Source organism: Elephantulus edwardii, unplaced genomic scaffold (genome assembly GCF_000299155.1).
Source record: "Elephantulus edwardii isolate Elephantulus edwardi_28Jun2011 unplaced genomic scaffold, EleEdw1.0 scaffold00523, whole genome shotgun sequence".
Classification (NCBI taxonomy): Eukaryota; Metazoa; Chordata; class Mammalia; order Macroscelidea; family Macroscelididae; genus Elephantulus; species Elephantulus edwardii.
In genome coordinates this window covers 357,229-373,948 of record NW_006400273.1, presented here as the reverse complement: position 1 = coordinate 373,948, position 16,720 = coordinate 357,229, and the positions used below count along the sequence as shown (strand labels likewise).

Below are 16,720 nucleotides of genomic sequence, written 5' to 3'. Positions count from 1 at the left end.
TTCTTCCTCCTCCACTCATATTAAAAATCACCATTCTAATGTGTTTTGGAGATGCTTTTTTATTCTGTGATACCTAGGACAAGGTTTCCATTCTATGGCACTAGTTTTAAAACATGGCACCTCTGACCGTTTATTTCTGAAAGAGTTTATCTATGGAAGAGAAGGGTAGAAATTTCTTTTTAAAAAAAGCAAATGGAGCTTTAGGGGGTTGGTATATACAGAGCACAACAGAGAAGCTAGTCCTCATAATTCTGATTATGTCTCCTTTCCCTTAATTTCTGAATTTCCTGCCCTCTCAAAGAACATAGTTTAAAAACTATAAAATTCAGTTTTTTTCTATTTCTATCAACTGGCAAATGTGGTTTCTTCTATTGTTCACAACATTTAATAAGAGCAATCTCTTTTTTTCACTTTGCTCTATTGATTTCTAATAACTGCTCTGAAATAAAACAGCAGGTTTTCCTCTTCTTTTTTTAAAGCCGAAAATCTTTCCTCAAGGTTTACAGATTTCAGTAACATGGATTTAGTATAGTTTATTTGCTTATTATATAGGTTACCATAAACAATTAAAGTACCTTTTGGACATTCATATTTACTCTCAATATTCCCAATGAGTGAAAAGCTTGGTAGACAAAGGCTAGAACATAAATACACACATAAGAATCTATATTCTTTGAATACCTACCATAAATACAAGTTTAGGATTTAACCCCCCAAATTGAGGAACTATATTAAATATCAACACTGGAAGTTAAAAATTATACATAATTATTTTTTGTTTTCCATTTCTCTCCCATTACCACAGATATGTCAATGATACAGGGAAAGACTCTATAATATTTAGGTATACCAAATTATTTGCTTTCATTAAAAAGAGTAACTATATACTAAAGTGCTTTAGGCCTCTGAACCGTACCAGTACATTATTTTTTTTAAAAAGTTTCAAGTTCTTATGGGGGGGGAAAAAGACTATAAAAAAATTTAATTACTATTATTATGAAACAACTGAAGCATGAACCAAGAGAAATAATGTCTCTCTTATGTTTTTTCTTCCCCATCTCTCTTTTTTTTATAAAAAAGAAAAGTGCAATCAGAGAGAAGGTGAATGAATCAATAAGTAGCTAGGGAGAGGCACAAGAAAGGTTATTGGCTGCTAGTGATAATGTGCAAATATGTGTCTCAAGAGTTCATCAGCTGAGGGTCTCAGTTTAGCCTCCACAAAAATTTGTTTGAGGAAATCTCGAGTATAGTCTGAGACATGGGGTGGAAGCTTTGGGTTTGTTGGCTGGGTAGCAATTTTAAAGATGGCAGCCATAGCTTCAAATTCAGCCCACGGAGGTTTTTCAGTTAGCATTTCTACCACAGTGCAGCCTACACTCCTGTAAAAAAAGAAAACATTACACAACAATAAAATAAAAGTAAAATGCAAACACACTTAAACATTATTTAATTTAAAATTTAAGGTTTTATTAAAAGCTTTTAATTATAAAAAACTGTAATTTAAAAAAATCAATGAAAATAACCCCAAATTTAATGTCTATCATTTAATGTAAATGGTTACACAAATAACAGAATATTTTAGAATTCTTACTTCATGTAATTCTCTAAATCTACCTTTTTTGCCTTTCTCTCATGAAGAACACAGCATTGAAAAGCCTTTGTTTGCCTTCAAGTGCCTAAAATGACCATCTAATAAAATTTATTTTATGGTAAGAAGCAGGAAATTCTAATTTTATGTTGTAACTTATAATTTTAGGAAATTAAAAATTAATGAATTATAAGAGACTAATAACATGAAACTAGTTTCAATTAATATAAATATTAGTGAAGGTCTGCTTACAGCTAATCCTAAAGAAAAGAAAGATTCCAGACTTTAAATAGTTAATTTTAAACAGTATAAAAATTAAAAAGTTACTCCTTGTAATTCTGAAACTCTATTTCAAAACTGTTGCTGTTATGTGCTGTTGAGTCGCTTGTGACTAATAGCAACCCTATGTACAACAGTTCTGAACTGTGCTCTATTTTGAGCAAACCTCATTGTCCCTGACACACTTGCCTCCATTACCCCCAGTCACTGACTTAATCCATCTCATCCGAGGTCTTCCTCACTTGTGCTGTCCCTTCACCCTTCCAAGCATGATGTCCTTGTCCAAGGACTGGTCTTTCCTTGCAAAATGCCCAAAGTATTTCAGATGGAGCTTCAAAATCTTTGCCTCCAAGGAGCAGCTTGGATTCACCATTTCTAGGATGAACCTGTTTGTTCTCCTAGAAGTCATGGTATATTCAATACTCTTCTTCACACCACAATTCAAAGGCATTAATTCTTCTATCATCCTTGACCATTGTCCAGCTTTCTGATGCAAGTACGTTCTGATGCAAGTACTTGTGAAGACCAGTGCCTGGATCGGGTGCACCTTCTCTAGAGTGACATAATTGCTCTTCAGCACTATAGACAGGTCCCTGACTGCAGATTTTCAAAATGCAATTTGTCATTTGATTTCACAGCTGCTGGTAACAAAAATGTTGACTGTGGAGCCAGGCAAGCTGAAGCTGTTAACAATCTCAATCTCTTCATCATCTATCACGATGCTCCCAATTGGCCAAGTGGTGAGAATCTCTATTTATGTGATGTTGAGCTTCAAGCCATATTGATCTTCAGCCCTTGATCTTCCACAGCAAATGCTTCAGGTCCTCCTGAGTACTGGCAAGCAAGTTGTGTCATACACAAGTTACATTAGTCTTTCTCCAATCTTGATGCCACATTCCTCCTCATAGAGCCCAGCCTCCTGGATGTTTTCTCCTGCTTATAGATTGAAAAGGCATGGAGATGCATCCCTGGCATACACCTTTCTTGATTTTCAATCATGCAGTATTTCCTTATTCTGTGCTTATGATTGCCTCCTGGTCCAAGTATAGGTTTTGCACAAGCACAATCAAGTGTTCTGAGATTCCCGTTCTTCTCAGAGTTAGCCAGTTTGTTGTGATCCACATAGTCAAATGCTTTTGCATAGTTAATGAAACACACACATTCCTCTGGTACTCTCTGCTTTCAGAAGCCAACCAAGATCCATCTAACATTTGCTATAATATCCGTAGTGCCATGGCCTCTTCTAAACCCAGTTTGTATTTCTGGTAGTTCTGTATTGATGTAGTGCTACAGCCGTTTTTTGCAAAATCTTCAGAAGGATTTTGCTTGTGAGTGATATTAATGATATTGTTCAATAATTTATGCACTCTGTTGGGTCACCTTTCCTTGGAATGGGAACAATATGGATCTCTTCTAGTCAGTTGGTCAGGTGGTTGTCTCTAGATTTCTTGGCACACTTGGTGAGTACGTCCAGGACAGCAACTGTTTGTTGAAATATGTCAATTTGTATGCTGTCAATTCCTGGGGCCTTATTTTTGCCAATTCCTTAAGAACAGCTTGCACTTTCTCCATCACCACAGGCTCTTGATCATACATTGTTTTATGAAATTCTTCTGTGTCAGACATTTCTTTTTGGTACAGTAACTCTGATACTCCTTCCATCTTCTTTTTTTTTTTTAATTAGTTTTAATGACACTTTACAGAAACTTAGGGTTTCCAGTCATTCATTGTTGCACTTTTCTCCCTGCCCCCCCTGCCCCCCCAATTCACCTTTTTTCTTGATGAGTAAAAGAAAAAACTCTTTCATTGCTATGCAATCCCTTCGCCTAAGCCCACTGCACTGTGCAGCCTTCATTCTGGACTCCTATCATGACAATAATACCTAATCATATATCCCTTTTAAACAGTTATCTCCCTCATCTGTTGCAATGCAGTATACATCATTCCTCCTCTTCTTTTCTGTCTTCCCTCAACCTCAATGTCAGTCCAATTTTACAATAGTGGTCTTATGCAATACTTGTCCTTTTATGACTGAGATATTTCACTCAGCATAATGTCCACTAGGGCCATCCACTTAGCATATTATTTCATGGGTTCCTTATTTTTCAGTGCTGCATAGTATTCCATTGTGTGAATATACCAGAGCTTCAATGCAATCCCAATACAAATACCAATTCCATTCTTCCATCTTATTTTAATGTTTCCTGGATCATTTAATATTTTGCCCACAGCATCCTTAAGTACTGCAACTTGTGACTTGAATTTGTTCTTCAGTTCCTTCAGTTTAAGAAATGCCAAGCAAGTTAGGCCCTTTTGATTTTCTGACTCTAGACCTTTGTACATTATAATACTTTGCTTTGTCTTCCCAAGCTGCCTTTTGAAATCTTCTGTTCAGTTCCTTAACTTCTTGATTTCCTCCCTTTGCTTGTAGAGTAATGTTCAGAGTCTAGTCTGACATCCATCTTGGTCTTTTCTTCTTCCTCTGTCTTTTGTATTCTTCATGGATGACATTCTTGATATTGTCCCATAGCTCATCTGGTCTTTGTTTCTTATTGTTCAAGGCCTCAAACATGTCCTGAGATGGTTTTGAAATTCAGTGGGATAGACTTAAGATCAAATTTTAGTTCCTGTGGATTTTATTTAACCTTCTTTAGTTTTAGTTTGAACTTGTATATGAGTAGTTAATGGTTTTTTCCACAATCAACACCTGATCTAGTTTTCACTGCTGATATTGAACTTCTCCAGTGATTTTTCCACAGATGTAATCAATCTGATTCCTATGCATACCATCAGGTAAAATCCATGTATATAGATTCTGTTTATGTTTCTTATAAAAGGTATTTGCAATAAATAAATCACTGATTGTACACAATTCTATTATTCTATCCCGACCCTCATTTCAGTCACCAAGTCCATGTTTTCTGACTATGGATCCTTCTTCCCTGTTCCCAATTTTTGCATTCCAGTCACCTATAATCATTATGCATCTTGATTGCATATTTGAGCGATTCCTGACTGTAAAAAGTTGGCAGAAATCTTCTATTTCCTCCTCTTTGGCTGTTAGGAGAGAGAGAGAGAGTGTGTGTGTGTGTGTGTGTGTGTGTGTATGAATGATAATGGTATTTGCTGCACTTCCTTGTATGCATATAGACATTATCCTGTTGCACACAACATTGTATTTCAAGTTGGATCTAGAAAGGACTTTTTTAACTAAGAAAGCAACCCCGTTTTTCTCATGTTTTCATCTCTGGCATAGTATGGCAGTCTGATTTGAAATGTCTCATGCCAGTCCATCTCATTTCACCAATACCTAGCATGTGTTCCATTTCTTTCTTAATAATGTCCAATTTTTCTACATTCATGCTTCTCAAAAGTACAGAAGTTTAAAGTTGGATCATTAACTTGTATCTTGGGTATAGATAATTAAGAAAGTAGGTAACTTTCAAGCAATACAGCATTAAAACTTACCAGATATCTGCTTTTCTGCCATAGCCTTCTCCACTGATGACTTCAGGGCTCATCCAATATGGTGTGCCTGTAACAGACTTCATTCCTGTCCCTGAGAGACAGATGGTCTGAAGACGTTTGCTGGCCCCAAAATCTCCTAACTTGACATTGCCTGCTGAATCTCGCAGAATATTTGCACCTGAAAATATTATTTTGTTATTTTTGTTGGAAATTTAGAATATACTGTAAAAGAACAATGGTAGATACTTACTCAGTGAACTCTTAAAAATATCTATAAAACAAATCTGCTTTACCTAAATTCTCCTGAGAAATATCTTGCATAATTCCAGACACACAGTTAGTGCTCATCAATTCTTTGTTGTATGATCATTATCTGTTTCAAGTCAGCTGTGCATGTTTTAGGATTTTAAAAAGTTCCCCTGAGAAAAGACTGTAGCAGAAGGGAGGTAAAGATGAAAAGGAGACAAGGGAAAAAGGGAAAGGACAAGGAAGCAGCTCAAAGACAGTGAAAGCATTACAAGACTCTGGACACCCAGTTTCATCATAAATCTGAAAGCCTATAGCTGAAGTCTATTTCCCTAAGAAGCCAGCTTCTTCTCAGGAAATTCCTGAGGTGCTCTAATTACTGTACCTCCAGCATTATTTTCTCCTGGATATTATTTAAATATTAGTTACCTGACACTTTAAACTTTTTACCCCCACAACCCCCATAGTTTTAGGACATTTTAATTTGTCCCAAAGTCACAAAGGTAAAATTCTGAATCAAATATTCTACTTTCCTTTACACCTGCTAATGCAAAAACTATTAGTAGGACAAATAGTTTTGTACATGGTCTGAAACTTAATATAAATTCAAAACTTACAGATAAGGGATCTATCACTCATCTCTCAAAAAGTTTATATGAATATGCAGTCAAAACCAATAGGGGGTCAACCTTGAAATGTTATCTGAAGGGCCTTCTAAGCCAACCAACCAGAGCTGTCTACTGCCTTAGAATGTCCTCAGAAGGCTCTTTCATGATCCAGTAATAGAGGTAAAACCTCAGTGCTTTCCTTCAAAGGAAAGAGTTAAAGAGGAAGAGAAGAACTTTTCAAACTTCATCTTCTTTCCTTGTAGTTTGTGGTTGCCTTCTCTTCGGCCTCCACTAAAGCCTCCCTGGCCTAAGCCTCCAGATCCACCTTGGCTACCAAAGCTTTCCCAGCCTCCTCCTCTGTTGCTGAAGCCACCTTTATCCTCAGGCGTGGACCCATCCAAGGCCATTTTCCCCCATCAATTTTACCATCTTCCATGATCTCCTTGGCAACTTTTGTGTCTTCCTCACTGCTGAAGTCTACAAAACCACACCTTTTAGAGGAACTGATTTCCAGGCTGATGACTCTCCTGGCATGAACTGACCAGTCAAGGTCTCTTCAGTGGTGTCTTCAGACAGACCTCTGACAAAGTTTTGGCTGGCTGCCTTTGACCATTAGGGGATCCCTTGGATCCTTGCAACTCCAACCTTTCTGCATTACCTTCAGGTTATAAGAATTTAAAGCTTTTTAGCATCTTCAAATGAAGTAAATTCTATAAATGCACACCCTTTATATTTGCCACTTTGGTTCTGGGGCACCTTGATAGCAGTTCACTTCTCAAATACTTCCTGAAGAGTTTCTTCACTTGCATTGTAGAGTGTCTGCCCCGGCCTAGTTTTGACTATTGATAATGAACTTCTCCAACAATTCCTTCCACAGATATAGTCAATCTAATTCCTATGCAGCCTACCAAGTGAGGTATATGTGTAAAGTCACCATTTGTGTCTTCTAAAAGAGGTATTTACAATGGATAAAGTGATAAAATAAAAAAACCAAAAAAACCAAAAAACAAAACACTAGAGGTAGAGAGGTCAAAATAAAGAAAAGAAATGCAGATGTTAAGGTGCTTATTTTAGTTACTTTTTTTCCAAAAAGAAATTCATGAAGGAAAAAGCAAATTATTATAACAAAATGTGCAGACAGATGAAGAAAATCAAAGACAAGGACACACTTAGTATTTATCAAATTAAAAGAATTGAATAATAAATTCAAGCCTCAAGTTGCAATACTGAATGAAGGGCTCTATGGGCAAAATATTGAATGATGCAGTAAGCATTAGAAGAAGATGGAAGGAATACAAAGAGGAACTGTAACAAAAAGAATTGATCAACACTAAACCATTTTATAAAGTATATAACCAATAACCAATGGTAATAAGAAAGACACTTGTTCCACTGAAGGGACTAGCAAAAATCTAAGTCCCCAGGAATAGATAAAATACTAATTGTTTCAAGAAATAAATGCAGCTTTGCACATTGCACATGCTAACTAGTCTCTCCAACAAACATGGAAGACAGCTACCTGGACAACTAACTGGAAGAGATCCATATCTGCAACCATACCAAAAAAAGATGATCAAACAGACTATAGAAATTAACAAAGAATGTTGTTATTATGACATGCAAGTAAAATCTTGTTGAAGGTTATTTTAAAAAGGATGGAACAGGACATCAACAAGGAACTACCAGAAAAACATTTATTCGTAGTTTATTAGTTGTGAAAAGGTATTTGACTTTCTGGATTACTACAAATTATGGATAACACCGAGGAGCATCTCAAAACACCTAACTCTGCTCAAGAGAAAACAAGAATGTTGACCAAGAAGCAGCTATCCAAACAGAACAAGGGAACACTGTATGATTCAAAATCAAGAAAGGTATACATCAGGCTCATTTTTCTTTTCATACCTACTCAATCTGTTCTTGGTCTTTTCTTCTTCCCCCCCTGTCTTTGTAATGACCCTTTGCATTGTTCATAAATGATATTCTTGGTGTCTTCCCACAGCTCATCTGGTTTCACTCATTAGTGATGTTTTTGAAATTCAAGTAGGATAGACTCAAGGTCAAATTTTGGTTCCTGTGAATTTAATTTTCGTTAGTTTCAGCTTGAACTTGCATATGAGTAGCTGGTGGTCTGTTCTACAATCAGCTCTTGGACTGTTTTCATAGCTGAAAGTGAGCTTCACCAGGCTGGCTTTAGAAGAGGCTGTGGTACTAGGGATATTATAGCTAATGTTAGATGGATCTTGGTGGAAAGGAGAGAACACCAGAGGAATGTCTATGTTTCATTGACTATGCAAAGGCATTTGATTGTGTGGGTCAAAATAATCTGTGGCTAACTCTGAGAAGAATAGGAAGGAATCCCAGAACACTTGATCGTGAGGCCTTGAACACCAATAATTGAAGACCATATGAGTTGTGGGAGGATAGCAAGAGTATCATCCAGGAAGAGTGCAAAGCGACATTACAAAGACCAAAATGGATGTCAGAAGAGACTCTGAATATTGTACTAAAGCATTGAGAAGCCAAAGCACAGGGAAGAATTCAAGATATTAAAGAGCTGAACAGAAGATCTCAAAAGGCAGCACGGGAAGACAAAGTAAAATACTACAATAAAATGTGCAAGGGGCTGGAGTCAGGAAATCAAAAGGGCCAGACTTACTCAGCATTTCTTAAACTCAAGGAACTGAAGAACAAATTCAAACCTCGAGTTGTTATACTTAAGCATGCTTTGGGCAGAATATTAAATGATCCAGGAAGTATTAAAGGAAGATGGAAAGAGTATACAGAGTCACTGTACCGAAAGGAACTGGCAGACACAGAAGAATTTCATGAAACAACATATGAGCAAGAGCTTATAGTGATGAAGTAAGTTCAAGCTGCTTTGAAGAAATTGGCAAAAAAATAAGGCCCCAGGAATTGATAGTATACCAATTGACATATTTCAGCTAACAGATGCTGCCCTGGACCTGCTCACCAAGTTGTGTCAAGAAATCTGGAGAACAACCATTTGGTTAACTAACTGGAAGAGATCTATATTTGTTCCCATTCCAAAGAAAGGTGACCCAACAGAGTGTGGAAACTATAGAACAATATCATCGATACCACATGCAAGCAAGATTCTGCTGAAGATTATCCAAAAATGACTGGAACAGCACATTAACAGAGAACTGCCTGAAGTACAGGCTGGCTTTAGAAGGTGTCATGGCACTAAGGATATTGTAGCTAACGGTAGATGTATCTTGGCTGAAAGCAGGGAGTACCAGAGGAATGTCTATTTATGTTTCATTGATTATGCAAAGGTGTTTGTGTGGATCATAACAAACAGTGGCTGACTATGAGAAGAATGAGAATCCCAGAACACTTGATAGTGCTTATGTGAAACCTATACTTGGACCAGGAGGCAGTCTTCAGAACAGAGCAAGGAAACACTGCATGGTTCAAAACTGTGAAGGGTGTACGCAGGGATCTGTCTTATCTCCGTACCTTTTCAACCTATATGCAGAACAGACTAGCCAGGAGTTGGGCTGTATGAACAAAAGTGTGGCAATCAGAATTGGTGGAAGATTCATCAACAATCTGCGTTATGCAAATGACACAACCCTGCTTGCTAAAACTGAGGAGGACCTGAAGCACTTGCTGTAGAAGGTCAAGGACTTCAGGCTTCAATATGGATTGATGCTCAATATCAAGACAAAGATTCTCACCACTGGGCCAATTGGCAGCATCAGGATGGATGATGAAGAGATTAAGATTGTTAACAGCTTTAGTTTGTTTGGCTTCACAGTCAACACTCTTAGCACCAGCAGCCAGGAAATGAAAAGATATGTTGGGAAATTTGGCTGCTTAAAGTTGACCTCTCGAAAGTACTGGAGGAATGGTGTCACTCTGAAGACTAAGGTGTGCCTGATACAGGCCATGGTCTTTGCAATCACTTGCTAAGCATCAGAGGTGGATAATGACTGGGGAGGACAGAGGAAAATTGATGCCTTTGAGCTGTCGAGTTGGAGAAGAGTATTGGATATATCATGGACTGCTAAGAGAATGAACAGGCTCATCCTGGAAAGGGTTAAACCAGGCTGTTCCTTTGAGGCAAAGATTCTGAAGCTTTGTCTGACAAAATCTGGACATGTTGCAAAGAGGGACCAATCCTTGAAGGATGTCATGCTTGGGAGGGTGTAGGGACAGCATGGGAGAGGAAGACCCTCCATGAGGTAGACTGATTTAGTGACTGGGGTAATGGGTGTAGGTGTGTCGGAGACAGTGAGATTGGCACAGGATAGAGCAAGATTTAGGGTTGTATACACAGGGTCACTATGAGTTGCAGGCAACTCGATGGCACATAATAACAACAACAACAACAACAACAACAACAACAACAACAACAACATTATTCTTGGACCAGGCAGCAGTTGTCAGAACATAGTAAGGAAACACTGCATGGTTCAAAAGGGTGTATGTCAGGGATGTGTCCTATCCTCGTACCTTTTCAATCTATATGCAGAACAAATAATCTGAGAGGCTGGGCTCTATGAGGAGAAATGTGGCATCAGGATTTGAGGAAGACTCATCAACAACCAGTGTTATACAGAAGGTACAACCCTGTTTGCTGAAATTCAGAAGGACCTGAAGCTCTTGCTGCAGAAGATCAAGGACTGCAGCCTTGAATACGGATTGAAGCTCAACATCAAGAAAACAAAGATTCTTACCACTGGGCAGACTGGCAGAATTATGATAGATGGTGAAGAGATTGTGATTGCTAATCGCTTTAGTTTGCTTGGCTCCACAATCAACACTCTTGGTACTAGAGGCCAGAAAAACTAAAAGACAACTTGCATTGGTAACGTCTGCTGTCAGGGACCTCTCCAACGTACTGACAAGCAATGATGTCAGTCTGATAATTAAGGTGCACCTGACACAGGCCATAGTCTTTGCAATTATTTGCTAAGCATTAGAAAGTTGGACAATGACTAGGGATGACATTGATGCCTTTGAGCTGCGTTACTTCAGAAAAGTATTGAATATACCATCGAGTGCTAGGAGAACAGTTTTGTCCTAGAGAGGGTGAAACCAGACTGCTCTTCAGAGGCAAAGATTCTGAAGCTTCGTCTGACATACTTTGGACAAGTTGCAAGGAGGGACCAATCCTTGGAGAGGGACAAGTTTGACAGCACAAAAGAGGAAGACCCTCAAAGAGTTAGATTGATTCAGTAATTGGGGTAGGTGTGTCAGAGACAATAAGATTGGTACAGGATAGAGCAGGGTTTAGAGCTGTTTGTTGTACATAGGGTTGCTATGAGTCATAAGCGACTTGACGGCACATAACCACCACCACCAATCACCACCACCACCACCACCACCACCACCAATCTACATGCTAAACAAATAATCCGAGAAGCTGGGTCATATGAATAGGTCACCAGGATTGAAGGAAACCTCAACAATCTGAGTTTTGAAGATAGTATAATTCTGCTTGCAAAAAGTGAGAAAGACTTGAAGTATTTACTGCAAAAGATCGAAGACTATGGACTTCAATATGACTACACTTCAACATCAAGAAAACAAAAGTCCTCAGCAATGGACCATCATGATAGATGGAGAAAAGATTGAAGATGTCAAGGATTTAGTTTTATTTGTGTTCACAGTCAGTACTCATAGTAGCTGCAGTCAAGAAATCAAAAGACAGGGGAAATTGGAAAAAATGTGCTATCATATATCTTTTAAAAAGCTAAATAGCCACAGTTTTGAGAAAAGCTTCAAAAAGGAGGGAGTAACTAGAAATAACTCTTATTCTAAGACTAACTCTTCTAACCTAAATCCACCTTTTATTTCTACATCTAGCATGTATTTCTCATGTCCAGAATATGTCAGCATTTAATTTTTATTTTTTCAATATATTTATATTTATATATAATCTTTTTCAGATGTCCTTTTGAGATTTTTTTAATGTTTATATATGCTTTTTTAGAAAAGTTCTTTAATGCATTTCAATTATACAATTAATTTCCAAGCTTGCAATCATTGAAATGTGTGTATATCTTGTCTTAAAGGATTTTGGAGGGAAAAAAATGGAAAAAAAATATAAAAAGTTAAATAGGTACGATGTCATTTTAAAGACTGATGTGTGCCTCATTCAAGCCACAGTATTTTCAACCCCCTGCTACACAAATGAAAGCTGGACAATGAGTAAGAAACATCAATCAATGTCTTTGAATTGTGGTATTGGGAAAGAGTACTGAATCTATTGAATGCTCTTTAGAGGCAAAGATGGTGAAACTGTAGCTTATGTTCTTTAGGCATATTGTCAGAGGCTTTACCTGGAAAAAGATATCATGCTGAGGAAGGCAGGGGTTCGGTGAAAGAGAGGAAGAACTTTAACAAGATGGACTGACAAAACAACTGTAACAATGAGTTTGAGCATTGTGAAGACTGTGAAGATGACACAGGAGAGGGCAAGGTTCTGATATGTTGTTTATAGTGTCACTGCGTTGTAATGGACTGGAAGGCACCAATAATAACAAAGGTTAATGAAGAAGAGCACATTGTTACGTATTTATTGGCTGCCTGAATGTATCCTTTAGCAAACCTTTTTATAACTGAATTGTCTTTTTATTGTCAAACTGTACAAGTAGACACATACACACACATACATGCATATGCATGCAATTACTGGAATAATATGAAGTTACTGAAATGGACTTTATGAGGAGGAACATGGCATCAGGATTGGCATCATCAATAACCTGTGTTATGAAGATGACATAACCTTACTAGCTGAGACAGAAGTCTTTGCTGCAGAAGGTAAAGGATTGCAGTCTTCAATATGGATTGAAGCTCAACATCAAGAAAACAGAGATTCTCACCACTGGGCCAAATGGTGAGAACAATCAATCCATACTAGATGACAGATGTAGAAGAGATGGAGACTATTAATAATTTAAGCTTGCTTGATTCCACAATCAACACTCTTGGCATCAGCAGTCAAGAAATCAAAAGAGGAATTGCGTTAGGCAAATCTGCTGTCACGGACCTCTCCAGAGTGCTGAAGAGCAAAGAGTTCAGTCTAGAGACTAAGATGTACTTGATCCAAGCCATTGTTACTGTTGACTGCCTTCGAGTTGAGCATGACTCTTAACGACCCTATGAGCAAAAGGCCTGAAGACTTTCTATAATTATTGACATTTATCAAAGTTAATGGAGTTTCTGGAGGAATATTGTTTAGGAAGTGGATGCCACTCCTGCTTTCAATCTAAAAGACTGAGTTGCCATTTCAACCGTAATAAAACATATGAAAGTGTAAACCACACAGCATTGTCTGCATACACAGAAGAGATAATCACAATTACTTTATATGCATCAGAGAGCTGGACAATAACTAAGAATGACAGAAGAATTGATGTCTTTGAGTTGTGATGCTGGTTAATACTGAATATATATAATGGACTGTCAAGATGAAAGAAGTCCTTACAAGAGAGGTTGAAACCAGGTTACTTGTTGCAGGTAATGATTTTGAAGCTCCATCTGACATAGTTTGGGCATGTTGCCAGGAGAGAACAGTCCTTAGAAAAGGATATCACTATTGAACATTCCATCGACCACCAAGAAAAAGAAAATTAAAAAAGAAAAAGATATCATGTGTGGAAGGGTAAAAGGACAGTGTAGGAGAGGAAGACCCTGGATGAGATGGGTTGACACAATAACTGAGATAATGGGGGGAGGTGTTTTGGAAACATAGAAATTGGCTCAGGATAGAGCAGGTTTCAGAGCTACTGTGAACAGGGTTGATATGAGTTTCATTGACTCAATGGCACATAAAAACAACATGCATAAAATTACTTGTATAGGATATGCCATTTTCGAATATTTCTTCTGAGTCTGCAATCGGTCTTATTAACTCATTTAATAAAATCTTTCAATGAGTATAATTACTTAATGAGGTCCCTGTTATCTGTCTTCTGCTGTTCTTCACATATTTGCAGCTATGTTTGATAATCTATAAAAATTAGGTTCTATGGTTCTGCCCTTACCTTTTCTTGTAAAAACTTTATATTTACCTTCAGCTTTACTGTTTTCTTTGAACCATTTTGAGGTAGTTTTTGTGTATATGAGGTGTGTGATTATTATCCAGTTTCTTTTGTCTGCAAGTAGCTATCCTACTTTGCCAGTACCTTTAGAAGAGACTGTTCTTCCCCCTACTGAATGGATTTTGACCACTTTATATCAGTTGTCCAGCATTATGCTTGATGAAGAGTCAGCAAAAAGAACAATCCAAAATGAGATTAAATCAGCCTGAGAGCACCCAACAATACAGAAATTTATCTGTAGGTTTTCAACTCTATTACGTTGGTCTACAACTGAGTCAGCACCAGGATGTTTTGATCAATGTAGTTATATAGCATGCTGGATAATGACAGAGGAAAAATCAGTCTTTTAATTATGGTGTTAGTGAAGAGTACTGAATATTCCACAGACTTCCAAAAGTACACAAGTCTGGAAGGAAGTGCAACTAGCGTGCTCCTTAGAAATGGTAAAACTTTGTCTCACTTTTGGCAATATTTCAGGAGGAACCAGCCTTTGGAAAGAGATCAGATCATTCGGGAATCTGGGCTTTATGAGGAGGAATGTGGCATCAGGATTGGAAAAAGACTCATCAACAACCTACATTATTCAGATGACACAACCTTGCTTGCTGAAACTGAGGAGGACCTGAAGTGCTTGCTGCAAAAGGTCAAAGACGGTAGTCTTCAATATGGATTGAAGCTCAATATCAAGAAGACAAAGATTCTCACCATTGGGCCAACTAGCAGCACTGTGATAGATGGAGAGGAGACTGAGGTTGTTAACAATTACAGCTTGCTTGATTCCACAATTGACACTCTTGGCAACAGCAGTCAGGAAATCAAAAGACAAACTGCACTGGGAAAATCTGCTGTCAGGGACCTCTCCAGAGTGCTGAAGAGCAACTATGTCAGGCTGAAGACTAAGGTTTGCCTGATCCAGGCCATTGTCTTTGCAATTACTTGCTATGTATCAGAGAGCTGGACAAGGACTAAGTAAGGATGACAGAAGAAGAATTGATGCTTTTGAGTTGTGGTGCTAAGAAAGTGTCTTGAACATACCATGGAACACCAGGAAAACAAATAGGTCTGTCTTTGAGAGGGTGAAACCAAGTGTCTCCTTGGAGGCTAAGATTTTGAAGCTCTGTCTTGCATACTTTGGGCACATGGTAGGAAGGACTGGTCCTTAGAGAAGGCCATCATGTTTGGAAGTGTAGAGGGACAGCACAGAAGAGGAAGAAGACTCCCTATGAGATGGATTGATACAATAACTAGGGCAAGTGGGATAGGTGTGTTGGAGTCAGCGAGACTGTCAGGGCAGGCTTCAGAGCTGTTGAACATAGGGTTGCTATAAGTTGGAGGCAACTTGAAGTAATGTAACATAACCTAACAACACCAACAAGTCTTAGAATCAGTTATTTCTCCAAAGTTCTTTTAATTGGAAATAGTATCAGAAATCAAGGTCTAAGCCCTAGATCCATGTATATTATTTTTTGGGGTGAGTGTGTTTCTATTTATTAATATTTTTACATATTTATAACTTTATAATTTCTAAGAGTTTTTCTTACATAAATTATATCTTGTCAGTTAAGTTTTTCAATAAGTCAACTCTTTTTTAAAAAGTTATCTCATAATTTTAATTCTTTTATCCTTCAATATTTATTTCTAAGCTGTCTGTAACTTTATGCACATTCTGTATTTAAAGAGGAAAAATGTGATTCCATTTGTTTGCTTACTCTTTTTTCTTTTTAATTGTCTTTAAGTAGGAGAATAGACATTTAAGAAAATCTATATTATAAATCAAAGTGAATCCAGACATTCCATCCCACTGATCACACTTGTCTTTAAGTTGTACAGAGGATATTCCCCAGCCTAGTCAAGAACTGCTCTACAAAGTCATTCTCTATGGAACTCTTCAAATTCCATTTTCTCAGTGACATAAGCCTAAGTATTGCAGAGTACATGTGACCATCCCCCAAAAAGCACTTTTTACATAACATCTCCTACTGCCTAACATTTAAAAAGGACGACCACAAAAAGGCTCCAGCTCCAAAAAGTAAAGTCAGTGGGAGAAGAGTAAAATTAGTTATTTGCTATGACCTGAGAAGGAACAATCCTGAGACTGGTGGTTCTACCTGAGAAGTAATTACCATGTGCTGGCCATACCAATGCTCCTGCATAGGACAAAGTGTGGACCCAGGATTTAAGGAGTTGCTTTTGTTTGTTATTAAACTCATTTGGGTACATTAAAAGTCAACTTTTAAACCTACAACCAGGAGAAGATAAAATAGATGAATGGGATCTTCTAAGACTCAAATCCCTATGCAAATCCAAGAACTTCTCCAACAGGGTAAAAAGGGAAGCCACCGACTGGGAAAAATTATTTGGTAATAACATATCAGATAAGGGACTTATATCCAGAATTTATGAAATACTTGAGCACCACAACAAGATAAAGGTAAATAATCCAATAGAAA

At 37.7% G+C, this 16,720-nt stretch overlaps 1 protein-coding gene across 1 annotated transcript in view; it reads right to left on the bottom strand.

Moving 5' to 3' along the window:
* Positions 1-218: 218 nt before the first annotated feature.
* The window catches only part of MAP3K2 (mitogen-activated protein kinase kinase kinase 2), a 208,349-nt gene continuing 191,847 nt past the window's right edge, over positions 219-16,720 (bottom strand). The window contains exons 15-16 of the mRNA XM_006903148.1: positions 5,336-5,513; positions 219-1,379 (exon numbers count right to left, since the gene is read on the bottom strand). Coding sequence (XP_006903210.1) covers positions 1,154-1,379; positions 5,336-5,513 — 404 coding nt within the window. The 3' untranslated portion in view covers positions 219-1,153. The remainder of the gene's footprint in view (positions 1,380-5,335; positions 5,514-16,720) is intronic.